Below are 26,519 nucleotides of genomic sequence, written 5' to 3' on the forward strand. Positions count from 1 at the left end.
ACCAAGGCCCCAGATGTTTATGCTGTTTTAGTTAGACTTGGACTCTATTTTCCTGCTCCTTAAAGCTTGCCCAAGACCGACGGTCACAGATCCACGTGGTCTGGTCTGATGGCAAGGCATCATGGGCAAGAAGAGGGAGGTGGGGGCAGCCAGCAAACGAGTGAGAGGAGTTGCAGAGACTTCCTGGGGGGGGGGAGGGGCCTTGATATGAGTGGTCTCCGCTGGCCGTCCAGATAATGACAGACATATTTGATATGGCTGTTGATTGTGGGAGATTATGTTCAAGGATTGATCCCCACTGGGCCTGTGCACAGGTTGGGGGAAGTGGGGAAATGTGAGGATGTAGAGAAGGCTCCTGAAGTGGGCCCTGTGCGGGCTGTGCGGATGCCGTGTCTTGTCCTGCCAACACATCTATTCAAAGGCTCTGTGCTCTTCATGGATCAGACCTCTATCATGTATAGCACTTATCTCTCTCTGTTGTGAGTTCCCATTTTCATATCGGTCTTCCCCAGGCTGTGAGCTCCTCAAAGGAAGGGACTGTGTCTGGTTAATCTTTGTGTCTCCTTCCCCTTGTGGGTTCAAATCCAGTTGGGAAATCACGAATCAAATGAGAACCAAAGCATCAGCTTTATTGCTGACAAACACCATAGTAGAATGTAGCTGGGACTTAAGGTCAGAACAGGCTTTTTTTTAGTCTGAGATTTTTCAAACATACAGCAAAGACGAAAGAATTTGACAGTGAACACTCATATACCCACCATGTACATTCTTCCATTAACATTTTACTATGCTTGCTTTATCATATCTTATCCAAAAGGATTTTTTAACTACCCTCCTTCCCTTGGGCCAGACCAGGAGCCCATAGGCAGGTAAATTGTGTTTGCATTTCCATAATGTCCATGTTGGACACTTAGCCAGCTGGCCAAGATCTGAAGAGTCTGAGTTGCTGGGAGCATGACCTTTAATACCTTGGTCCTGCCCTGATGGCTCAGTAGGTGTTAAGCTAGCATCTCACTTGTTAGATAAATCTCTCATTGGGTGAGGAGAAGCCAGTTAGAGGTGGGAGGAAGGGCAAATGCTTTCTCTCCAATGTTTCTGAAAGGGCTGAAGTTCCTGTTTTAATATTCAAAACAGAGAGTGGGAAAATGATTCCCTTATACTCAATACCCAGCATAAAGCCTCCCACAGAATTGGCATTCAGTAATGTTTGTTGAATGAGTGAATGAGGACGCAGAAATGAATATGATGCCGTTTCAGCCATTTAAGCACTCACAGATTGCAGGAAACACAAGAAATTATAATTAATGGCAAAATGACCTATTATTTGAATCAAGGAAGGCTCCACAGGAGAGGGTACTTTTGAACTGGCTAATCTTAGGTACCTGGGAAAAGGGTGGAAGTGCCCACTGGTTAAGAGTTAATTTTAGATTAGAGAAGGAGAAAGGGCACAAGGCCTAGGATTTGTTTCTAGACCTGCCACCTACCACTCAGGTGTCCTCAGGTCAAGTATTTTCTCTCTGGGCCTCAGTTTTCTCAGCTGTAAAATGAGGTTAGTGAATTAGCTCAACCACTTCAAACTGTAGGTCTTAAAGACCTTACGGATCCTGTGAAGGAGACTTAGGGGTTGTTAAAGAGCGATAGTGTTTCCCCTATTATACGTTTCACTAAGATATTCACCATTTTTTTAAAAAATATAACAGAATTATTTTAGTATAGGATCTTAGTAGAATTTTAAACAGTGGGAAGAATATTTATCCTATGATTTACCTGTATAGTATAAATACGTAAATAAACAAGTCATTGCCTGGGATTCATTTCCAACTGATTTTTTTTTTTCCTTCAGTATAGTCACCATTTTTTGAGTGTTAACTCTGTGCCAAGCACTGGTTAAACCCTCTGTATGCATTGCTCATCTTACCCTCTTGGCAGCCCAAGTAATCCTTTTATCCCCACTTAGCAAAATCAAGTAACCTTGGCCAGGATCACACAAGATGGTAAGTGACCAAGCAAGGCTTCAAACCCAAGTCTGCCCCATACCTTAACCTCCAGGTTGCTGCCTTCCAAAAAATAGCATGAGGAAAGCATAGGATTTTTGTTGGTGTTGTTAGTTTGTCTTTACATTTTAAAAAATCAGTTTTATTGAGATATAACTTACATGCAATAAAATTCACTGATTTTTAAATGTACAACTAGATGAGTTTTGACAAACATATACAGTTTTGTAAACACCACCACAATCCTGGTATAGATTTCCATCACCACAAGAAGTTCCCTTGGACCCCTGTTTAGTCAGTCCCCTCGCCCCATCCCTGACCCTTGGCAAACACAGATCTGCTTTCTGGCACTACAGTTTTACCATTTCTAGAATTCCACAAAAATAAAATAAAATTCCACATAAATAAAATAAAAAAAAAAAATAAAATTCCACATAAATAAAGTATGTGGTCTTATATGTCTGTCTTCTTTCACTTAGCTTAATGCTTTTGAGATTCATTTATATTGTGTTATCAGTACTTCATTTCTTTTTATTGGTGAGTAGTAGCCCCTTATGTGGCTGTTCCACAATTTGCTGATCCACTCACCTACCGACAGATATTTGGGACTTAAAGATTTTTGGCTATCATGAATAAAGACTGGAGTACAAGTCTTTGTGAATATCCATTTTTATTTCTCTTGGATAAATACCTAGGAGTGGGATTGGTGGGTCAAATGACATATTAGTTTTCTATTGCTGTGTAACTGCATATCACAAATGTAATGGCTTAACACAACACCCATTTATTATCTGACAGTTCTCTACGTCAGAAGTCTGGGTGGGCTCGACCAGGTTCTTTGCTTAGGGTCTCACAAAGCTGAAATCAAGGTATTGGTCAGGCTGGGTGCTTATTTGGGAGAGCTGGGAAAGAATCCACTTCATCCTCCTGTTGGGGGTGGGTGGGTCTTTCAGCTCTTTAAGGCTACACACATTTTTTCTCACACAGCCCCTCCATCTTCAAACCAGCAATGCATGTTGAGTCCTTCTCACACTTCTGGACTCTCTGGTTCTTTTTCTGCTACCAGCCAGAGAAAACTCTGCTTTTAAAGGACTGGTGTAATTAGATTTGGCCCACCCAAACAATCTCCCTTTTGCCATGTAATGTAACCTAATCATGGGAATAACATCTGGGAGCAAAGGTCATGGGACCATCTTAAAATTCTGCCTACCACATATGGTAAGTGTATGTTTAACTTTATAAGAAACCATCAGACTGGGACTTCCCTGGTGGCACAGTGGTTGGGAATCCTCCTGTCAATGCAGGGGACACGGGTTCGATCCTTGGTCTGGGAAGAACCACATGCCACGGAGCAACAGAGCCTGTCACCACAGCTGCTGAGCCTGAGCTCTAGAGCCCATGAGCCACAACTACTGAGCCTGCGTGCCACAACTACTGAAGCCTGCACGCCTAGAGCCCGTGCTCCGTAATAAGAGAAGCCACCACAATGAGAAGCCTGCGCACCACAATGAGGAGTGGCCCCTGCTCGCCGCAACTGGAGAAAGCCCGTGTGCAGCAACGACAACCGAACACAGCCAAATAAATAAATTAACTAAAAAAAAAAAAAGCCATCAGACTGCCATTAGTGGCTGCACCATTTTTCCTTCCCATCAGGGGTGCATGAGAGTTCCAGTTGCTTCACATTCTTGCCAACACTTGGTACTGTCAGTCAGTTTTAGCTGTTGATGAGTGTGTAGTGGTATCTCAAGGTGGTTTTAATTTGCATCTCCCTAACCCTAAGTTCTTTTCTTATGCTTATTAGAGCATAAAATTTTGTTTGATGAAAGGTTCTGCTGCTTTACAAAAAGATTTACATGCATTGGTTTAGATAAACTGTGTGGCTCTTACAGAATCTGTAATCTGTGAATCTCTTAATGGGGCCCAGGGCCCATCCTTTTCTGAAGCAAAACAGTCTCTCAAATGTAGGTAAATCATCAGTATAAGCACCGTGCTTTGTGTGTGTGGGTGAGAGATGAAACCAACAAACATTTCTTGATTATCTACAGAGCCACAATCCCAAATCTGAAATTCTGAAATCTAAATTGTTTTGAAAACCAAATGTTTTTTTCTTGGTTGGCACCAAAATCCACTGGTAGCAAAACCGGACGTGAACTTCTGTGGGGTTTTTGTTTTTGTTTTTTTCTTGCAGAAGGACCCTCTGTTGTCCCACGCTTGTGTTGGCTGCCTGGAGGCCTTGCTTGACTACCTGCATGCCCGGAGTCCAGACGTCGGTAGAAACCCTCCCCATTCTCTGATGTTCCCATGGGGGAGATTGGACGGGGCCAGCACCTGCCACCCTCCCACCCCAGACTCCCATCCTCTGTTCTGTGATTCACACTCATTTTTTTTGGCCAAGCCATGTGGCTTGCCGGATCTCAGTTCCCCAACCAGGGATTGAACCCAGGCCATGGCAGTGAAAGCCCAGAATCCTAACCATTAGGCCACCAGGGAGCTCCCTGATTCACACTCATTTTGTTTAATTATTTTAACAATACTGCAAGGGCACTGCCATGCCCATCATACAGATGAGGACACCGAGGTTCAGGGAGGTTAAGCAACTTGCCCCAACCAAGGTCACATAGCTCTTAAGTGGCAGAGCTCTTCCTGTTGCCTGCCTCCCACAATAGTGGGATATGTGGTCTCCCTGTGCCAGGCAGCATGGGTGGATAGAAGCCCGGGAGAAAGAAACGCCCTGGGGTCAGCTTGTCCAATGCCCTGCCTTTGCTGAGCAACCCTTTTTTGAGCCAATAGGAGAAAGTTTTCTTTAGCAATGTTCCAAGGCCTTTGGAAAAGCAGCATTAACAACACACGGTTGACTGGTGTTTCCCATAGCACTCCATGTGGCCTCCCAGCCCTGGAATCGGTTTTTGCTATTTACCCTCCTGGATGCTGGAGAGAATTCCTTCCTCAGAGCTGAGATCTTGAGGCTCATGACCCTGGTAAGTGCAGAAAGGATGGTCCTGTGGTCTGAAGAATGCCATCCTCCAAGAAGGTAGAGGGGCTGGATGAGCCTTCACCCTACAAGAAGCCTGCCTAGGGAATTCCTCTGAATGCCCACATCTCCTCTGCCCAGACTACCCAGACATTCTTTCTCATTCACTCATGAAACATTGACCAGGCCTGCCCACCACCTGCCAGATCCTGTGCTAGGTACCAAAGATGTCTGTGAGCCAAATGTTCTTCCTTAAAGGTCCCTCAGTCTAGAGAAGGAGATAGACAAGGAAATTCATAGTTAAAATATGGTTATTAATGGAAGAGTAGAAGATGTTAAGTGCCTAGAACATGGTAAGTGCCCACTGAATAAACAAGGCAGCAAGCCTGTGAATGATAGTAAAGTGGATCAATGAATAAATCAATGGTTGGTGTAGGAACCCAGAGAAAAGAGTAATTGCTTCTGCCAGAGCTGTGAGGGAGAAGTGAGTAAGAATACAGTAAGCACCCAGTTAATGCCTGTATTTCTTTAATAAAATGAAAACATTCAGCAGTGAAGGTAACATTTTAGCTGAGGCTTGAAAGATTAATAGGCAAAGAGAAGGAAAAGTATTGCAGGTACAGTATTGAAGTGAGAATAGCAGATATATGAGAATGTGGTGGTGTGTCTGGGTAACCACACATAGTCTAGTGTGAGGGGCAGGGTAGGAGTGGCAGGACTGAAGGGGTCAGCAGAGCAAACTCTCAGGGTCTTGCAATCCTCCTCATTACCTCACTCTCCTGTGACACAACCCCACCCCTGCCTACCAACACTGAGCTCTTGAAGGCAGAGTTCTGTGGGCTTCAGATCCATGCCCCCAGCCCAGTGCTGAGCCCAGCAGGGCACAGCAAATACCTGTGAATGAAGGAGATGCCGAATCACTACACGTTTGGGCCTTCTCTCCCTGGGCTAGTTTGTGCGGTTCCGGAGCAGCAGCATCCTCTCTCGTGAAGAGGTGGGCCATGTTCTGCAAGGCGCAGCTTTGGCTGACCTCTCTACCCTCTCCAGCACCACACTCCAGGCTCTGCGTGGCTTCTTTCTGCAGGTGGGTGGAAAGGGGATGCTATTTAGCCACTGTGAGGCCAGACCCTCTGTATCATCTTCCCTGTGGAGGTGGGGAGCTCTAGCCACAGCAGCCAATGGGAGGTCAGGAGTGTAGGGGGTGGAGGGTAGAGAGGGCCTCTATGGAGTGGGCACTGAGAAAGCCTGTCTTCCCTACCCTCTTCTCCCCGCAGGTCCAGAGCATGGGCCTCCTGGCTGATCATAGCATGGCCAAGACCCTGCAGGCTTCCTTGGAGGGTCTTTCCCCCAGGGCCTCCACGGCCCAGCCGCCCCTACAGGACATGATGTATCCTTTCTTGCATCTGGGAGCTTTGGCCTGAGCAGGGTCACCCAGGTATGGGAAGCTATAATGTCATGCTTCAGGACAGAGAGTTGCACTGTCTACAGCCCTGTCTTCTACGGCAAGCAGGGGTCAGCGAGAAGAATTAACAGTGGTAGCAATGACAATGACTTGCTCTGTTTATTAAGTTCCTACCGAGGGCCAGTCATGTTACATGCACTGTATCTAATCCTCACAGTAGCTACGAGTGTTAACACAGTTGTAACTTAGCTCAGAGAAGTTAAATGGCGTGCCCAGAATCACACAGTGATAGCATCAGGATCTGACCCCAGACATGACCATCTCCAAAGTCATATCACCAGACTCAGAAGGGAGCTAGTCCTTCCCCAGGAGCTTTGGAGAAAGTTGCCCGAGCCCGGTTGGCATAGATGCTGCCCTGAGCACAACACGGTGGGGGAGGGTGCTGGGTGACTGGCACATCCCTGAGAAAGCCTGGGGCTGTGGGCAGTGCTCACTGGCCCTCTGAGGGGTTGTTGGGGTGCTCCAGAGACCCTGTGGTCTGGAGGTGTGTGTGTGGCCTCCCTGGCTCTCCTCCTAACCCTTTCCATGGAACGTTCCCTGATGTATAGCAACTACCCAGCCCAGGTGTTCAGGTCCCAGTTTTAGAATCCATCCCACTCTTCTCAGGTGCACCTCTGCTCTTGTCTGTTTTTGCCTTTTTGGGCCCTGGAAGTGTGGTTCTCCCATGGCTGGCCCCACCTCTCTGCTATTCTCCTCTCATGTTTGCTGCCAGCTGCCTGGGAGGAGTGGCTGTATCCCTGTCCCACATCAGAGACTGATCTCAGGACCTGAAGGCCCAGAAACAGAACTGAGACCTGGAGAAGACAAAGTCAGGGCACACTGGTTTGGGGGAAATGGATGACAACTGCAGCCGTGCATCTGGAGCCATTTACTCCATTGTTGAAATAGGAAATAGTGATATACTCACATGCCTGTGTGGGCTCTCCAAAAACATTTCCCTTTGGACTTACCTTGGCTCCCTCCAGCTGGTTCCTCAGCCAGGATGGATGGCCTCAGGGAGAGAAGGGGAGGGATTTGTTCTGCTAACACCAGCTGGTTACCTCAGTTGAAGACGTCAGTCAGGCCATCCTTGGGGCAGAAGGGGCAGAGAAAGGCCATGTGTTTGGTGCTGCTGTGGTCCAAGTGCTCTGGGAAGTACTTTACCTGCTGCTTCACCTCAGGTGAAAGTGGAGAGAGGTACAATTTCCAGGCAAGGAAGGTGAGCAGGTCAAAACCTCAGCCTTCCTAGCTGAGGGAAACTGCCCGGCTCAGCTCTTCCCTGGCTAAAGTAGGTCCCCAGTGTTCCTTCCTCTCCCGGCCCTCCTCAGAGCGTGTATTTGTGCACACACGTCTTTCAATGTCTGCCCTCCACAACTGCCCGCACGTGTTCTGAGCTCAGCTCACCAGGGCCTTTAACTCCCTTCCTGCCTGTCTGCCAGGGCTCCGGTGCCTGTACTTGGCTAGCCCTTGGGTCTGGCTGGACTGACCCTACGCAAAACTGGGCTGAACTCCGTCCTAATGATAGGACAGGGAAGGACCCCACGAACTTGGGTTAGAACTTGGTGGATCCGAGGGGCGAGCAGGGTATGCCCCAACTCTGCACTGCACGTTACTTAAAAAGAAAAAAGTGTTAGCCACGACCCACTAAACTGATCTTGACAACTGCAGTTTAAAAAACACTCAGCTGGTACCGCCCTGGTGGTCCAGTGTCTAAGACTCCCCGCTCCCAATGCAGGGCGCCGGGGTTTGATCCCTGGTCAGGGAAGTAGATTCTCACATGCAACTAAACATCCCACGCGCCGCAGCGAAGACCCGGTGCAGCCAAATAAATATTAAAAAAAAAAAAAACACTCAGCTAACGAAACAGTTTCGGGGAGGGCGCTGGGGAGGCCGCCCAGCCTGCAGGGCTCAGGGCCTCATTGCTGATGCGTCCGACACACACCGCAGGCTGACTATCTCCAACCACACCTCAACGCGGCAAGTGCGCAAGCCGCCACGCAGGGTGGGCGGGACCGAACTCCCACGGACCTCTGGCAGGGCTAGCGCTGGAGCCTACTGGGCGGGGCCGGAAGTTAGGTCAAGGAGCGGTAGTCGCGGCCCGCGATCTTTGGGCGGGGGCGGCGCTTGGCAGTTCCTGCGAGGCTTCTCTGGGACACCGAGGTTCTGCGCCTCTGCCGGTCGTCTGCGGACCCTCGAGGCGAGGTGCACGCTGACTCCTGTCTGCCCGCCCACCCACCCGCCCGGCCTGGTAGGTGGGGGCGGGGGCGCCGGGCGGGCAGGCTCCCGTGGGGGGGGGGGGGCGGGGGAGGGACCGAGGGCCCAGAACTGGCTGCACAGGGTGGGGGTTGGGATTCGCGGACCCGGACGCCTCTTCTCATTCGAAAGACTTTCTCTTCCCGGAGCTCTAAAGGCTAGGGGCAGCGACCCTGGTCTCCGAGCCCGGGTTGCCGGCTCAGGATCCACCACCAAGCCACCTCTGCAGAATGGCCTCGGAGTCGTACGCCCAGCCGGGAAGAGCTCTGGGGACTCATGGGGCAGGGAGCGGGATTGAGAGGCGGATAAGTGGGAGTAACAGTAGAGACAGCAGGATCTGCCCCACGCAGTGCGCTTTTTCGGCTTTCTTTTCCCACTTCTTAATGCTTCAGTCATTACCGGCTGTCTGATTTCCCCTGACCCCAAGTTCTGCCTTAACCAGTGTTTGGTTCCCTTGAGTCTGGAGCGTGACGGTGGAAGGTAAGGGTTCTGGGTGAGCTTGAACTGTTTCTTCCCATTCTCTAGGCTTCAGTTGTCTCATCAGCGTGGGATGGGGGCGGTTCTCTGGTTGATCTGTGTGGGGTCTCATTGTCAATAATTGAGCATCTCTGGGACACACCTAGGTGTCGTAATAGAACAGTGGCCAGCTCTGAGATAGCCTGTGCTCATTAAGACTCTTGGTTTAGCCTGAGAACCCATGAGTGACTTTGGGCAGTCTCCTCCTTTTTCTGTGCTTTGGTCTCCACGTTGGTAAAATTGGGCAGCTATTATCTGAGTAGAGGCTGCCTCTGACTACTGTATTTAAGATTGCACTTTGCTGACTCCCTCTTATCTTTCTGTGCTTGTTTTACAACTTCATTGGTTTCTCTTAACCCTACTAGGGATGAAAGTACTAGTGTGCAGGGAATTTTGTTTGTCACTGCCGTATTCCCGGCTCTAGAACAGTGCTTGGAACGTGACAGGTACTCAGTAGGTAATTGGGGAATGTTGCCTAGGTAGGAACAGGTGTTGCTTGTGGTGCCTATGGTTCCTAAGAGAATAACAGCCGTCTTATCCCAAGACTGTCTTGCCTCCCTTCCCAGCCTGCACCCCTTCTTCCTTTCTGATGACAGAAGTCAGGAAAGGTGGGAAGCCCCAAAAGTTTCACATCTCTGACTGCCTGGGCCTCCTGAGAGGCCAGGATGGGGAATTGAGAGGCAATGATATTGACCAGGCCCTCCTTTCTCGGACACAGTACCTCACCCAGCCTTCTGTCTCTGCAACAGGGAGATGACTTCCTTATCCGCATTTTGCAGTGAGGAAGATGAAGCTCAGAGAGGCTGAGCAATTTGCCCAAGGTCCCGAAGTCAGGCAGAACCAGAGCTCCAGTGCAGGGTTCCAGGTGTTGATCCCTGTTCTCTAAGTATCCCTGCCTTGCTGACTTTATCTTTCTCCCTCCCTCCTATCATCCCATGTCTTTATTTTGTGTCTGTTGGTCACTGGCCCTGGGCTAGGAACTGGGGCTCCAGGGCTTCCCAAAGCTGGGTTCTTGGTGTTTGGAGGCTGTGTCATTATCAGGGGAAGTTGCTGTTCAACTCACTTTCTGTTTCATATAACACCAAGCTCTGGGTCTCACCTTCTTTCTCTGGGTTACTCCCCTAGCTCCAGAGTCTTGGATATGGACCTTCTTCAGTTCCTGGCCTTCCTCTCTGTCCTGCTACTGTCTGGGACAGGAGTCACAGACACCCTGAGGACCTCCCTGGACCCGAGCCTGGAGATCTGTATCCTTTGGGATTGGAGGTGTTTTTGAGGGGTCTATAAATGAGGTTTCTCTATACCCACAACCCCTTGGGAGATTCCAGCGATGGAGCAGAACCCCTTAATAGGAACAGGGGAGAAAAAGTAAGGTGCTCTAACCAGACCTTGATCAAGTCAGTTCTGTTCTGAACCTCAGTTTCCCCATATGTTAAATTGAGAAGGCAAGGCATATATCTCAGAGCCATGAGGACTCTTGAGGATTGTACATGTGCCTCATTCTTTTTGGGTGAGACCCTGGCTGGAGACCAAGCCCTGGCATACTGGGCTGCCTACCCAAGGGCTGGGTCTTGAAAGAATAGAAACTCATAGAGAAGGGTGGGGGCCACCCCAGGCAGAGTATACAGTGTGAGCAGAGGGGTGGAGGTTCTGGGAGCAGTGAGTGGCTGTAGGAGACTGGGGAAAGACCACGGGGAGGGGAGGGCAGGAACCAGGTCCTGAGGGTTGTATTCAGGTTGTCGGGTGTGGAATCCTCTGTGAAGTGGATGAATGATATGTTGCAGGATTCATATGCTTCTCGAAGAGTGTATTCGTTCCCTGGGGAGTCCCAGGCATGCACATCTATGCCCCTGGCAGAGACTTGCTGGCCAGGGTGGGCCCTCTCGATCGGGACCACTGGATTATCCAGGCAGGAGAACTGGTGCCAGTTCCTTAACTTAATGCTGCTCAGACAAGAAGATGTTTGAGGTAAAGCGGCGGGAGCAGCTGTTGGCGCTGAAAAACCTAGCACAGCTGAATGATGTCCACCAGCAGTACAAGATCCTTGATGTCATGCTCAAGGGGCTCTTTAAGGTGCATGCAGGCAGGGGGCAGCTCATGACAGGCCTGGTCTTTGATCTGGGCACTGATGGATGCGTAGGAGTTCCCCAAGGGGATGGTGTTCAATGAGGGGGAAGCGCATGCACAGAAGATTTTTTTTTAATATATAATTAATTTATTTTATTATTTATTTATTTATTTTGGAGTATGTTGGGTCTTCGTTGCTATGCGCGGTCTTTCTCTAGTTGCAGCGAGCAGGGGTTGCCCTTCATTGCAGTGCACAGGCTTCTTATTGCGGTGGCTTCTCTTGTTGCAGAGCACGGGCTCTAGAGCACAGTCTTCAGTAGTTGTGGCACGCGGGCTCAGTAGTTGTGGCTCGTGGGCTCTAGAGCGCAGGCTTAGTAGTTGTGGCGCACGGGCTTAGTTGCTCCGTGTCATGTGGGATCTTCCCGGACCAGGGCTCGAACCCGTGTCCACTGCGTTGGCAGGCAGGTTCTTAACCACTGCGCCACCAGGGAAGCCCCTCATAGAAGATTTGAAGTAAGGTTGAAGTAAATGGGGCTGGGGCCGGTCTGGGAAGACCTTTTCAAAGCCACTCAGCCCAGGTGGGGTTCCCTCAGGTGCTGGAGGACTCCCGGACAGTGCTCATTGCTGCAGATGTGCTCCCAGATGGGCCCTTCCCCCAGGACGAGAAACTGAAGGATGGTATGGTCTTCCCAATCTCTCCCTCTCCTCTTCCCCGCTCCATCCTTGATCTTCTCTAGCTGCTCCTTCCCTCTTGTTCTTGTCACTCTTTTCTCTCTCTGGAAGTACCCTCTTGTGGCACCTTCTAAGGAGTCTCTTCAGGTAGTTGGGCACTTAGTATATGATTCTCCGAGTGTTTCTCGGCTCGTTTCAGAGCCAGTTTCTGTGTCCCTGACACATATATTCTGTCGTGTGGTTAGGTGTTTGAGACGGGGGAACTAGGGAGGAGCCTTTGCCCACTTCCCCTCCAGAAATCCTTGCCTTCACCACCCTGACCCTCCTGGTAGAGATGGCAAGGGTTGTTCCCATTTATAGGAGAAAGAACTGAGGCCTTTTGAAGTGACTGGCCCATGGGAGCAGTTACCTTCACTCTTTACTACTGTTCTAAAAGCTTCAACCCCCTAAATCCTTTTTGAGACAAGGTGAGACCAACATAGATAAATAAAAGAATATTTTGAATCCCTTCATCTCCTTTTCCAAGAATTTCTCTTCAGTGGTAATTTCTCCCCATTAACTGGTTATGTTCTAACAGTAGAGTTTGTTAGGTCGCACTGTCTGAGACAGGACGGAAGTAGCTTTTACGTATTGAATGTTGGGCACGTTACAAATATCTCTAATCTCCACGATAACTGAGGAAGGCACTATTCCCTCCAGTTTCCATGTGAAAGAGGACAGGCGGTTTGCCTGGCTCTCACCTGTAAACCAAGCGAACTCCTGAGTTCTTTGCAGTTCAAGATTGTTCTGAAGCCCAGGGGTCCCTGCCCCACTTGTCTCAGACCCAACCTGGCATATCTTTGTAGGAGTCTGCTTATCTCTGTGTGGCCAGGCCAGTGCTGGTGAGCGCTGCCTGGGCCTTATCTATAGGGGTCACTCAAACAGGGGCTGCCACCAGGGCTGGGTGTATAGTTACTATTCTTCATGCTAGCCTGGGTTCGGGGACCTGCCACCATAATGGACACTAAACTCAGTCTAAACTGATTTGTTGACTAGAGGAAGGATATTGGAGGGAAAACTGACCAAATTCAAATTAGGTCTGTGGGTTGATTAATAGTATTGTATCAATGTTAATTTCCTGGTTTAGATAGTTGTGCAATGGTTATATAAGATGATAACATTAGAGGAAGCCCAGTGAAGGAATTTTGTGGTGTATTATGTAAGTCTAAAATTATTTCAAAATAAGAACTTAAGCATTTAAAATAAAATTGGGCATACGCTAAAAAGAAAACAAACCCTGATGTCTTCCCTGGCCATCCTAACAGAACTGACCCCTCACAGACACAAAAGGGCCCAGCTCTGGACATTAGGATACCAAGTTGGGGAGGTTAGGCCCAGCGAAGCCTCATGGGATGCATATGCCTCCATGTGCAAAATGACACCCACCTCTCTGGTCCCCATGGCAAACGAGTTTTCTGAGCTGTGAGATACAGGGGAAAGAGCATGTCCCTTGGAGTCAGCCCTGGGTTTGCAGCCCAGGTTTGCTACTCACGAGCCGTCAGCTTCAGTTTCCCGGAATGTGAGAAATGGGAATAACAGACACATCTTCTAAAGGTGGTTTTGATGATTCAGTGACCTGGTAGACATAAAGCCCTTAGCATGCACTGTACACGTGGTCAGCAGCCTGTGGGCCTCAGGCACCGTTCCCCTTCTCTGATTAGTGGGCTTGCCTCTGTTCTCTGGAGGGTGCGTAGGGCTGGCCAGGAGGGCTGTAGAAGGGCATCTCCCCTGGCCACTCATCAGGGTCCTCTCACCAGCTTTCTCCCAAGTGGTGGAGAACACGGCCTTCTTCGGTGATGTGGTGCTGCGCTTCCCAAGGATCGTGCACCACTGCTTCGACCACAACTCCAACTGGAACCTCCTCATCCGCTGGGGCATCAGCTTCTGCAACCAGTCGGGCGTCTTTGACCAGGGCCCCCACTCGCCCATCCTCCGCCTGGTAAGGACTGGGGTGGAGGAGGTCCGGGAGCCCTCTGTCTGGTGGTATGCTGTGAGCCACGCATCTGCCTTTAGCGAGGCCTGAATGTCAGCCTTTGGTTGCGTTTTCTGTGATAAGCCTTGGGCCACCTTGAGGTGCCCTTTCATGGGGTTCTATGCTGACCTGGGTCCCTAGGGGTCACCACCTGGCCCACATTTGTTCAGGCCTCGAAGGGGGTGGCCCTTGGGTGAGCAGGAGGCAGGAGAAGGCAGAGGATGACTAGTTTTTCCTCATCCGCAGATGGCCCAGGAGCTGGGAATCAGCGAGAAAGACTCTGACTTCCAGAACCCATTTAAAATAGACCACACAGAGGTGAGCTGCTGGGACCTGTGGCCATGTCTGCTTGGCCTCTGCTGAGCCCTGGGAGGCCAGGGCCTGCAGGGGCTGGGGCACCTAGAGTGGAGTGTGAGGGCTTTGGACTTGGAGCCAGAAGTGCCTGGGTCTGGGCCTGAGTATCACTCGCTCACTGGTACCTTTGGGCAAGCTGCTGGCCCTGTCTTAGCCTCAGCTCCCTGTCTGTCCATGCGGTGTGGACCTCAGCTGTGAGGGCCAGTCAGAGGCTATGAACACATCCATCCCAGTGTACGGTAGGCACTGTGCCCATCAGGCGAATATCAGGGAAGCCATGGGAGGTCAGGCCATGCTTCTCTGCCCTTGAGCCTCTGAGCACCCAGCCAGGCTTCTGTCCCACATTCCTGCACATGTTCTCCTCCTAGGGGCTGAGGTGGGCTCTGAGAGCTGGAGGCTGCAGGGGAAGCACGACAGATACGGACACACAGTAGAGGGGAGGAAGAGATCAGAGGTGGCAGGGCAGGGCCCGAGCAGCAGGGAGGAAGGGCCAGAGCACTGTACTCCTCAAATCACAAGCTCTCCTCAGGTGTAGGGAGGGACCTCTGAAGGTTTAGGATTTTGCTGCTGTTTCATGGATGCTGACAGGTTAGAGACATCAGAGTTTATTGCAGCAAAAGCAGTTGCTGTTGGCCTGGTCATGTGGGTTTCCCGTATTCCCCAAGTCCCAGGAGGGTGACACAGAGGGGCCCAGGCAAATGCCACCCATGCAGTGGGTTTGCATCAAGTCTAGAAGCACCAAGCTTGGGAAATTCACCACCTTTATAATGAACAGAAGAAAACCAAGTCTTTGCAGGCAGACATCACCTCATCCTTCATGGTTGCTTTCTGTAAACACAACCTGAGAAATGGCCCAGGTACAGAGTGCTCTGGTGTACCAGCAAGAATGTGCAGGGCGATGGAGATCACCTCCCCACGGTCCATCCATCAGCCCTACGTGTCTTGACTTAACTCACATTTCTACATGAATGTCCTATTCCATGATTCATCTGATCAGTAGAGACTAGGACCACGTTTGTTCAGCTTGGCTCAGACTCCTGTCAGTAGGACTCTAAGCAGCAGGATGAGGCCACGCGCAGTGTTGATCTCAACCATATGCTCCAGGGTCCTGGACTTAGCCAGCTCTGATGAGTCCTGGGGGGGCGGGGGCAGTAGGTCTTACATTCGAAAATCAGCATGCCGTCTAAGACCAATCTATCATCTGTTACCACCCATACAAGGGTTTAGACTGAGCTGCTGATCTTTGATGCCATTGCCAGTGATTATAGGGGCCAAGAGATAGACCCAAAGCAACGCTCATCCCCAGTGGAGAGGCATTCTGTGGCCCACTGTCTCCTACATGTTACCACTTGATTTGGGTCACCATTGCATTGTTTGGCTGAGCTCTGGAGGCAGTGTTGCTGCTGAGTTGCAGCCTCAGTTGCCCTACATGGCATAACCAGGGTCGCTCAGGGATCAGGAGAAGCAGATGGATTTGTATGTCAGATTGAAACAAGGTTGTTCTGGTCTGTGTGTCTACACAGGGTTACTTTGGGAGCTGCCTTTGATGGTATCAGACACAGCAGAATAGTTCAGGACTGACCGCGTCTATGTGAATTTTCCCATCACGTGGTTGAGAATGACACATTGGACAGCTGGTCTGACTCTCAACTGCAGCTGCCGCTTGGCTTGGGTGGACCCTAGGATTGTTTTGCCAGGCGGCAGTGCTGGATCTAAAGGACAAAGAGGATTAATTGTTCCACACACCTCCTGGGATCTAAGGCACTCCCTCCCCAGATTATTGGTACAAAATCAACATGTCACATCCCAGGACCTATAATTTCACTTTTCTCCAATTATTCCCTACTTTCACCTAGACTTTTTGTTCAGAAGGGTCATATGTGAGTGGGACAAGGGCATTTTTGCAAGATTTCTACAGACACATATCTCCCATCTTGGCCCACATGTGCCACTACAGGGAGACGTGGCAAGGAGCGTACTCAACCAAGTGGTCATTATTCTTTTTTTTTGGCCGTGCCACGCAGCATTCAGGATCTTAGTTCTCCAACCAGGGATCGAACCCGTGCCCCCTGCAGTGGAAGCGTGGAGTCTTAACCACTGGACCGCCAGGGAAAGTCCCTCAAGCGGTCATTATTCTAACGATCTTGGGCCATACTGTTCCAACCAGGGACTCTAGGTAGCTGAACCAGAAATATGGAGTCCTCTGCTTTGTGTCAGTCCATGGTGGTGAGTGTATTGCCACACTTAGTACAATGATGCATGTAGGTGGCAGTGCCATTCAACTGGGCTGTGTAGGCTTGATCAGCCTTTTGATTCTGGTTGGTCTCATCAGAGAATTGGCTATGAGCATCTAAGCGAGTGGCCCAGACTGCCCCATTGTCAACCACAGTTTGTTTCCACAGTTCATGGCCCCCAGGAGGGATGGCCATCTTTGATCTGCCAGTTTGTAGCCTGCTCATCTGGCAGACCAGATGGCTAGGACACTGACAACAGTCAGTAAGAATACAGCATGCCTGGTCATTAGGAATATTGTCTAGGCAAGAGTGACGGCTTTTAATTCAGATTGTTGTCTTACTAGCCTTTATGGCAGTTGGTCTTACAGTGTCATCCCTGGGGCTAGATGGCTGCTGCTGCCCGTGGTCACCTGTGCTGAGGGTTCCCAAAGCCGCCCCAAGGTTGATGATTCGCTAGGAGGACTCACAGGACTCAGTGTGTACTTGTACTCGAGGCTATGATTTATGACAGTGAAAGGATCCCCAGTAGAATCAGCAAAGGGAAAATGCTTCTTGGGTGAAGTCTAAGGGAAACCAGATACAAGCTTCCACGAGTCTCTCCCAGTGAAGTCACACAGGACACAATTTATTCCCCCAGCAACAGGTTATAAAAATACGTGTGAAAAGTTGTCTATCAGGAGAGCCTGTTAAAGACTCAGTGCCCAGAGTTTTTACTGGGAACTGGTCACGTAGGCACCCTCTGCCTAGCACATACCAAATTCCAGACTCCAGAAGGAAAGTGGGTGTTTAGCATAAACCACATTTTTGCACAGTTTAGGTGCAGTGAGCCACTCTTATCAGTTAGGGTGATGGGAATCCCTCCCAGAAACCAAGTTCCCAGACACCAGCCAAGGACCAACCTTGGAAGCAAGCCTTCTAAAAGATAGCAGTGAGGCCAGCTATGTTAACTCTTCTGCACAGCACCATTAGCTCTTCATTTAGGTGAACAATCAGAGGACAGACCTGACTATTCAGAGGAACCTCTGACTCGAGAGCCCTGTTGAACTAGTGGCTTTGCTTCGGGTGACGGAGTGGGGGATATGGTTTTCCACACTAGCGTAGCTGCCTCCCCTTCATGTAAAACCAAGATGACACATCCTTCAAGGTTGCTTGCTGCAGTCACAACCCTGATAAATGGCCTGGGTGAGAACAGTCAGGACTGGGTTCTTGGTTACGCGGCAAGAACGTGCAGGGATGCTCAAGGCCATGGCAGATTGCCTTTCCCAATGAGGGGCCTCCCGTGGAGATGCTTTTTTTGCTGTGTCACTGGCTCTTCTTGCCCTGCAGATCATGAATGCCTCTCACACACGAGGAGGGTGAGAGCATGGGGCACTGAGAGAATGGGCTCCAGGGTAGATGTAATTTAGCTTCATCATAATGTGCTCTGCTGGGGCATACCTCAGAAGCAACATACTTTCCTTTTATTGGCTGGGGACGGTCCCAAGATTTTACTCAACTTTTTGGTATCCCGTGTGGACCTGTCCACCAGCAACAGTCCAGGTTTGCTCCTCTCACCTTGGACATTCTCTCCATACCAGTGGGTGTTCCGGGAGTCCCCTCCTACTACATACCCATCACTAGAGCCAACTTGTATCAGGCTTCGTGCTGGCCACTGTCCCAGTCCAGAGGGAGCTGGCCCTCTCCCTGCTCTGAAGATGCTCACCGTCTGTTGGGGAAGGTAGCAGAGAAACACAGCCCCAATCTAGCATGATCTCTGTACCAGTGCAAGAGAGAAGGACCCATGCGAGGGAGCCTATGGAAGTAGGGGGTGGAGGCTCTGGGATAAGTAAGAAGTGCGGGGTTGACCAGCTCAGGGAAGACCTTCCCAGGCAGAGGGACCAGCTTGCACAAAGGCTCAGAGGCATAGCACATGCATTTGTACAGCGTTTAGTGAGTATCTACTGAATCCCAGCCACTAGAGAAGCGTTCTAGCTCTGCCCTCCTGGGAATGGCATTCTAGTTGTAGGAGATAGACAGTCAACAAAAAATATATGATAGGTGGTGATAAGGGACACGGAGAAAAACAGAGGACCGTGGTTAAGGAATTCCAGGGGTAACGTGGGAATACAGTTGCTATTTCACATGACTTGGACACAGAAGATTCTTACTGCAAAGACGTGAAACAGCAAGGGAGCCAGCTCTATCTCTGGGGAAGAACATTCCAGGCTGAAGGAGCAGCAAGTGCAAAGGCCCTGAATTGGAAGCATATTTGGAAGGGTGGGGAGTGTGAGAGGGGGTGAGGTCAGAGTTGTAGGCCAGAGCACAGGACCCTTGCATGTCTTCTCAAGGGCTTTGGCTCCAAGACACATAGGAGCAGGGTGAGGGTCTCTGACTTATCCTTTTAAAGGATCAGCCTGGCTGCTGTGTGGAGAATAGTGAGGGGGACCAGGGAGGAGACGGATACTGGTAAGGAGGATGCTGTGCTTGTCTATTTGGGAATTAATGGTGGCTTGAACCAGGGTGACAACAATGGTGCTGGCGAGGAATGGTCAGATTTTGGTTGTTTTGAAGGCAGAGCCAATAAAATTCACTAAGGAAGCAGATCTGGAGTGAAAGAGCTGCATTAAGGATGACTCGACGATTTTTTACCTGAGTGTGTGGAAGAGTGGGACTGCCATTTCTAAAATGGGCAGACTGGTGGGACAAGGTCGAGGGCTGGATCGGGGATCAAGGCCTCGTTTCTGGACCTGATGGGCATCTGAATGAAGATGTCAAGGAGGCGACTGGGTATATGACTGGGTTTCAGGGGAGAGCTTAAAGCTAGAGCTGCAAATGTGAGAGTAGCAGGGGGGCAGGGCAGGTATAGCAGTGGTCTGAGGCCTGCGATGTGCCTGCACTTAGAGACGGGAGAATGAGGAGGAACTCGCAGAGCACCCCAAGATGGATCAGTCAGTGCTAGTGTAGCAAACCCAAGAGGGAATAATTTCCCAGAGGCCGTGTGAGGAAAGTGACAAGAAGGAGGAAGTGATCTTCCTGTCAGATGCTGCTGGAGGGTCAAGGAAGATGAGGCGAGAATCAGCCACTGGATTTAGCAGCATGGAGACATGCCATCAGAGATCTCAGTAAAAGCTGTTTTGGTTGAGTGGTGGGGACAAAAGACTGAGTTTGGAGAAAATGAGAGGAAAGGAAGTGGACGCATCCCATCAAGTACGGGTGACACTTTTGAAGAGTTTTTCTTTTTCTTTTTATGTTTCAGGTGTACAGCATAGTGATTCAGTTTTTTTTTTAATTAATTTATTTTTATTTTTGGTTGTGTTGGGTCTTTGTTGCTGCATGCAGGCTTTCTCTAGTTGTGGCGAGCAGGGGCTACGCTTGGTTGCGGTGCGCAGGCTTCTCACGGTGGTGGCTTCTCTTGTTGCGGAGCACGGGCTCTAGGCATGCGGGCTTCAGTAGTTGTGGCTCGCGGGCTCTAGAGCACAGGCTCAGTAGTTGCGGCGCACGGGCTTAGTTGTTCTACGGCATGTGGGATCTTCCCGGACCAGAGCTCGAATCTGCGTCCCCTGCATTGGCAGGTGGATTCTTAACCACTGCGCCACCAGGGAAGCCTGTGATTCCGTATTTTTACAGACTGTACTCCATTAAAAGTTATTACAAGATGATGGCTGTAATTCCCGATGTTGTACAGTATATCCTTGTCGCTTACGAAAAAGGTTTTGTTTTCAAGGGGAACAGATCAACGGGAGACTAGCTGGAGGAGGGTGTGGGTTCCAGGGGAAAGTTTAGTGTGATGGGAGAGACTACAGCACGTTTGCATGTTGATGGGACCCCCCAACCTATTAGGGAGGAAGAACCGATGGTGCAGGGGTAGGAGAGTTGCTGGAGCCTCATCCCTGAGGAAGGGAGGGGGGAGAGGAGAGCTGGTGCCCGGGGGGAGGCGTGGCCTAGCCTGGAAGAGCAGTGTGGGTACAGCAGCAAGTGGGTTGGTGGGTATGGTGGTGGGAGCTTGCGGAAGTTGTCTTCTGAGTGTTTCCATTCTCTTTGGAACAGGAAGCAAGGTCATGGGCTGCGAGTGAGGAAGGGAGGAGTGATGGAGGTTCTAGGAGAAGGTGTGTCTAGGAGAGCAGGAGAGTGAGTAGACCAGGGAAACATTCTGGATTGTCAGGCAGCACGAAGGGTCCACTCGAGGTTAGCATCAGAACTTAAAGTAGGCATTAGCCAGATCTAGCGGGGAGGAGATCCAGGAAAGGGATAGGCATTGTTTCTCTTCTGACCCACCGAGCTGGGGCTGGTGGGGCCAGGATCTCTTGACTTGTCCTTCCCCAAGCCGGAGCCAAGAGTGTGGAGTCCTCTGTGGCTTGAGGGGTCTCCCAGCTCCTCCTTCCTCCCAAGAGGATCAGAATTAACTTGTAGGGTTAGGAGGCAGAGTGTGATAAGGAAAGCACTGGTCAGGGAAGTGGGAGGCCTGGGGGCTAGCCCCAGTTGGGACTAGCTGTGTGACTTGAGCAGATCACTTACCCTCTCTGGGCTGCACTTCTCTGACTTCACCCCATCTTCCAGACTTGTGGTTCAGTCTAACATGGTAGGTGGATTACTCCACAAGGTGGAGCTCCTAATTTGTTTTTAACATCTACCTTGATCAGACATTTATCAGATTTATCGTATGAACAAATAAAATGGGTGTATCTCACAACAAGGTTACCTGAGTTTTGGGTACTATCGTATCTCATATTCTAACGTGATTCATTCATTCATTTAAAAAATACATGCTAAGTGCCATCTATAAGCCCGGCAGGCCCTGCACTGGGGGCTTGTGGCTCAGTGAGCAGCATCCGACACAATCCGCCTGTCCTCGTGGAGAGTGTGGTCCAGTGGGGGCAACAGGCACGCAGCAGGTGGTCACAGAGGCAGCTGGTGGCAGGGGAGAAGCACTGAGAAGGAAACAGAGGAGGCAGCCCCAGCCGGGAGCCAGGGCAGGTCCCCAAGGACGGTGACAGCTGAGCTGGAGCTAATGTGGCAGAGGGGGTGGGGGCTGGGAAGAGCCACAGCACGTGCAGAGGCCTGGAAGTGGGAGTGAAGGAGCCCAGGGACCAGAAGTGAGGGAGGAGGAGAGGGGGGCAGGGTGGACCTGCAGATGCAGCTGTGTGAAACCTTGTCCTGAGAGTAATGGAGAGTCGTGGGAGGGTTTAAGCAGGAGTCAGACTTACATTTTGAAAGTAGCTAACTGCAGTGAGGAGAATGGCTTAAGAGGGGCCAGAGAGGGTGTGGAGAGACCCTGGGAGATGCCCAGATTTATCAGGAGGGCGGTGGGGGAGGTGATGGGGGTAGCAGTAGGATAGGCGAGACAGAGAAAAGTAGATGGGTTTGAGACTTGGGGGGTAAAATGGGCCAAGGCTTGGCAATGGACTGTGAGGGGTAGGGGTGGGGGTGGGGGCAATGCTTGGTCTCAGCCCTGCTTGCCTCGACTGGGTTGTGGGGCACTGCTGTTCATGAGGACAGAGACTCTGGAAGGGACTGGGTTTTGGGGAGATGGAGCCATGCTGGGCTTGGGGCACGTTTGCACATTAGTGGAGGTGTCAGACAGGCATTTAGATAGGGAGATGCACATTTGAGTGGTAACTGACCATAGAGGTGGAACGGAAGCCCTGTGGTCAGATGAGCCAGTCTGGAGAGTGGGGGAAGAAGAGCAGAGGGCCTGGGGATGACCCCGGCTGAAGTCCTCATCCTCCTCCTGCCCAGCTCTCCCTGTGTTCCCATCTCCTCACTGGGTACCACCGTGCATCCACTGTGGAAGCCACGAGTCTGGGCACCACTGTTGTCGTCTTTCCACCTCTTTCAGGTTCTGCTGGTTTAACCTCTGGCCCACCTGCTTCCCGTACACTCCCTTGCCTAGACGTTGCAACTTGTTCGCAAGTGGCAGGACCCCTGTTGTCTTACTCTTGCCGGCTGCCATCTCCTCCTCGGGGTTCTGGGAGTCTGTGGTGGCCTTCGGCACTCAGCCCCTTCACCCTGAGTGGAGTCTTTCTGTTGTTTCTCAGATGCGCCATGTAGGTTCAGCACCTGTCCCTCTGCCTGGAATGTCCTCTTCCCTCGTCCTGTTTGCTTGGCAAGCTCCTGCTTATCTTCCAAGACCCGCTCAGCAGTTTCCCCAAGCCCATTTAACTATCTCCATGTCTGTGGGCTGCCCGAGGGCAGGGCCTGTGTCTGAGTGACCTTCCTGTCCCCACAGCAGCCTAGCTCAGAGGGAACTCTTTGCTGCCAGCAGACTTAATCAGACCACTCTGCTCTTCCCCTCAGTTCAGCACCAGCACTGACCCTTTCCAGAAGGCCCTGAGAGGAGAGGAGAAACGCCGGAAGAAAGAGGAGAAGCGGAAAGAGATCCGAAAAGGCCCTCGGATCTCAAGATTCCAGTCCGAGTTATAGCCCTGGAGCAGCCCAGGGCTCAAGGGGCCAGGAGGCGGCCAGTCGGGAGGAAGAGAATGCAGCGGTATGACTGGTGGTGAGAGCTGGCCCCTGTGAGAGGGGAGGCCGAGTTTGCTCAGCCCCCTGGAGCCGGCTCTGAGCCCCAGCTGAAGGGACTGAGCCGCAGAGGGCTGCATTTCTCCCCAGGGACCTTCCTGGAGGGGTGCCAAGGGAGCCTTCAGAGGGCGCTGCAGACCTAACCCTGTAGAGACGCTGGGGGGAGCAGGAGGGATCCTGGGCTGGACTCTCCCGCTGGGTTAGGACCGCTGGCCGGCTGGCTGCTGCCCTTCCTGGCGAGGCAGCAGAGCTAGGCTCTGAGCCATGTGTGGAGGTGTTATGCCTGCTGCTGGCCCCACTGTGTCACCGAGTTGCCTGGCACAGTTGTCCCCTGCAGAGACAATAAAAGCCAGCAAATGCTCTGGGCTAGCAGGTTGGTTTGGGCCCCAGGGAGCCTCTCCATGGGGCAGGTGAGAGGGGTCAGGGGATAGGGGGCCCTCAGATGTAGAGACCACCTTAGAGGATATTCCCCCTCCTCAGAGGAGCCTCAAGCCCTGGCGGGGCAGCAAAGCAGGGGCTTGGCTTTGACCTCCAGTTCCCTTCTCAGCACTGTCATGGACAAGGGATCAGTGTTGAGAAGGGACCAGAAGTATCCTGGGAGGGTGTTTAGCCCAAGACAACCTTGGAGCAGTGTGATTTCTGTCCTCAGATATCCAGGGAAGTCATTGAGCAGGCTCAGGGAAGAATCAACTTGTCCTCTCTGGCAGCGCAGGGAGACCATAGCCTGCGGGTGGGGGCTCTTGGGGGACAGGCTGCAGCTCTGCAGGAGGCTGTGCTTTGTAATGGTAGGGCTACTCCAAGCTGGATGGATCAGATAGCAAGCTCCCTGTGTCAGGAGGTGTGTAAGAAAAGACCAGGGCCATGGAGCAGGGAAGCTGCAGAGGGAGTTAGGCCCTGAGTGGGCTGCCGCCCTTGTCATATCCCTTCCAGGCAGAGAAGGGAGGGGCTCTGGGGAATTCTAGCTCTGTCTCTTTGACTTTGCCAAGCCAGGGGAGAGACACACAACTATCCCCAACCCTCTACCACTAACAGTGCCCAAGGGAGACCCAGGGTCTTAGCCCATCAGACTTGCGGAGTGACCCTGGCCCACCCCTTCCCTGTGCTGTGGCTTCATTGGTGTAATGAATTTGATAATGTCTGAGCCGTCTGGCCAGCCCTAAACTGCTTCTCTGAGGTTGGGGCCTGGCTTCTCAGTGACAAGAGCCCTTCTCTGATGGTTCTTTGGTCATCCCGTAGATTTGCTGAGCACCCACTATATGCACAGCCAAAGAGAGGAGCCCAGTCTTAACTTGTGTTCACCTCTGTCCCATTTAGCATCTTTATCCTCCTGGGTTCTTCCTTCTATACCTTCACTTCTCACCATCTTGGTTGATCCCTTCCTCTCCACCCTCCAGTGGGCCCAAGTTTTCCCATCTGACACCTTCAAAGGTACAAACAGAACCACTCTGCTCTCTTCCCCGGGCAGCTCCACCTGGGAGCTATGGGAACAGCTGCAGAGTGGGAGGCACTGTGCCCATTTACCTGACCTCCTGGTACTCAGGTAGCCCTCTGCAGAGGGTTACTGAGGCTCTGGGATGGGAAGGCATTGGATCAAAGTGAAAGTGAGTCATATGGTATGCCAGCAGACAGTCACCCCCCACTGTGGGGAGCCCTGTGAGAGCCACTGAATGGTGGAGTTGCAGGTGGCACTGTCCAGCTCAGTGCCTAGTCCAGAGCAGGGCAGCAGGGTTTGGTTTTCTGTTTCAGGGTGAGACTAGTATAATCTATACCAACCCTCCTGCATGTAAACAATGAAAAGGACTTTCTTGTCTTTTTTCCCCCCAAATAAGGTACTTTATTATGTTATATATGTTAATTATAAAAAGTAATTTAAGTAATACTGAAATACCAAGAAAAAAGTAAAATTCACCCTAAATCCCACCATTCCCATAACCATCACGGACACTCAGCTCTTGGGCCTTCCATCCTTTTTGTCCTTCATGTGATACACAGATCACATGTAACTTCAGTTACACTAGCTACCTTGTATGGGCACTGTGTGTCAGTACTTATTCCAGGTGCTGGCTTGCATCAGCTCCTTCTGCCTCAGGGCCTTTGTGTGTGTTGTGTGTTCCCCTAGCTATGCCAGATGCAGTTCTCTCCTCATAATTTTAGGTTTTGTCTTAAATATCAGTGCCTGTTTTCTTCATCAGACTGGAAGCTCTCAGAGGGCAGGAACTGTCTCTCTGCCTGCCACAGAAATGTTCAATAAATATTGTCAAATGAATGTACAGATGATCTCACTTAATCTTCCCCACTACAAGGGTGCACTGTTCCCCCCGTTTTAGAGCTAAAAAAACTGAGGAAAAAAAAAAAAGTTATTTAACCAGCCCAAAGTCACACGGTTTGTAAGTGAATCCACATGGCTGCCTCCACCCAGCCTTTGAACTCTTAAGTCTTGACCGCAAAGCAACTGCTACCTCTCACAGACTAGCAGGAAACAGTGTTCCCTTTTAACAATATATCGCGGAAGTCTTTGTCAACAGGTATATTCATCAGGTCCTTATTGGGCTTCCCAGTTTTTCCCAGTTACAGCGGACTCTGATGAGCTCCTTTGAGGGCACACTTCTCTGAGCACTCATACGTATATTCCTTAGTATAAATTCCTAGAAACCTGCACAGTTGTTTACATCGTGACCAACTGCAACACTGGAAGTGCGGGGGCTGAAGGAGTGGGAATCCGTGGGTGGGTTGCGCCTCAAAATCCCTGCGGAACTTTGTCAAGATGTGCTCGGAACCCACCTCAGAATGCCTGTGGTGGTTCCGGGCACTGGCGTTATTTTAAAGGACTGCAGGAGATTCTGAGGTACCCGGGGTGAGGCAGCTGGAGTAAGCGCGTGGTCGCGGCAGGTGCAAGGGCGCAGAGTTTGTAAAATACACTCCGTACTTGGGCAGTTCGCGAGCCTCGGTAGCCGCCTTCGTAAGGGGCTTGGGAGAAACGCGACGTGAACGATCTCCATACTCCTCCGGGCCCCAGTGCTGGGGTCCAGTTTTGATTCTACCCGCCACCCAAGCGGGCTGGGGGGGACCGGGGCTAGGGTGGGGGAGAGACAGCTGGGACGATGACGTAATGTGCTCAAGGCTTACTCTGGGGGCGCCCAGCGGGCGGGGGCGGGGTGGAAGGTGTTAACCCTTCATTCCCCAGCGGGTGGATGGAGTAGCTTGTGGAGCCGAACCAACAGAAAAGGGAGCGGTTCCTTTAAACTACGGGAAGGAGGTTGGGCTGAGGACCTGGAGGCTTCTCTTCGCATTCGCTAAGAGGCCGCCAGGGGAGGGGCCTCGATATGCAAATCTGAGCTGCTGATCGTTGACGCGCCATCACCCCACGCGCCGCTTCGCGCGCCGATTGGCCAGGACAAGCCTGGTCCCATTGACAACAAACAAGGGGGCGCGCGCGGCCTGGGGGCGGGGCCACAGAGGGCGCGGGTTGGGGCGGGGCAATGCCGCCCCGCCCCGCCCGCCCGGCGCAAACATG

At 51.2% G+C, this 26,519-nt stretch overlaps 2 protein-coding genes across 3 annotated transcripts in view; both read left to right on the top strand.

The window, feature by feature from the left end:
- The window catches only part of MEI1 (meiotic double-stranded break formation protein 1), a gene marked incomplete at both ends in the record, with an annotated part of 67,803 nt that extends 60,618 nt beyond the window's left edge, over positions 1 to 7,185 (top strand). Inside the window, 5 exons of the mRNA XM_082851030.1 lie at positions 4,183 to 4,264; positions 4,866 to 4,972; positions 5,918 to 6,049; positions 6,240 to 6,352; positions 7,140 to 7,185. Of these exons, the coding sequence (XP_082707156.1) occupies positions 4,183 to 4,264; positions 4,866 to 4,972; positions 5,918 to 6,049; positions 6,240 to 6,352; positions 7,140 to 7,185 (480 nt within the window). The remainder of the gene's footprint in view (positions 1 to 4,182; positions 4,265 to 4,865; positions 4,973 to 5,917; positions 6,050 to 6,239; positions 6,353 to 7,139) is intronic.
- Positions 7,186 to 8,620: 1,435 nt separating this feature from the next.
- On the top strand, positions 8,621 to 25,264 carry CCDC134 (coiled-coil domain containing 134). Of its 2 annotated transcripts, XM_082849924.1 has the most exons (7): positions 8,621 to 8,654; positions 10,301 to 10,419; positions 11,124 to 11,245; positions 11,833 to 11,917; positions 13,708 to 13,889; positions 14,169 to 14,240; positions 22,784 to 25,264. In XM_082849924.1, exons 2-7 carry the CDS (start codon positions 10,317 to 10,319, stop codon positions 22,907 to 22,909), a joined length of 690 nt encoding a protein of 229 aa, XP_082706050.1. In that variant the 5' UTR covers positions 8,621 to 8,654; positions 10,301 to 10,316; the 3' UTR covers positions 22,910 to 25,264. The 2 variants fall into 2 exon arrangements, with proteins under 2 accessions (XP_082706050.1, XP_082706051.1); XM_082849925.1 differs by lacking the exons at positions 11,833 to 11,917; positions 13,708 to 13,889; positions 14,169 to 14,240.
- Positions 25,265 to 26,519: the final 1,255 nt, after the last annotated feature.

Source organism: Leucopleurus acutus, assembly GCF_964270905.1.
Source record: "Leucopleurus acutus genome assembly, chromosome: 11".
Taxonomy (NCBI): Eukaryota; Metazoa; Chordata; class Mammalia; order Artiodactyla; family Delphinidae; genus Leucopleurus; species Leucopleurus acutus.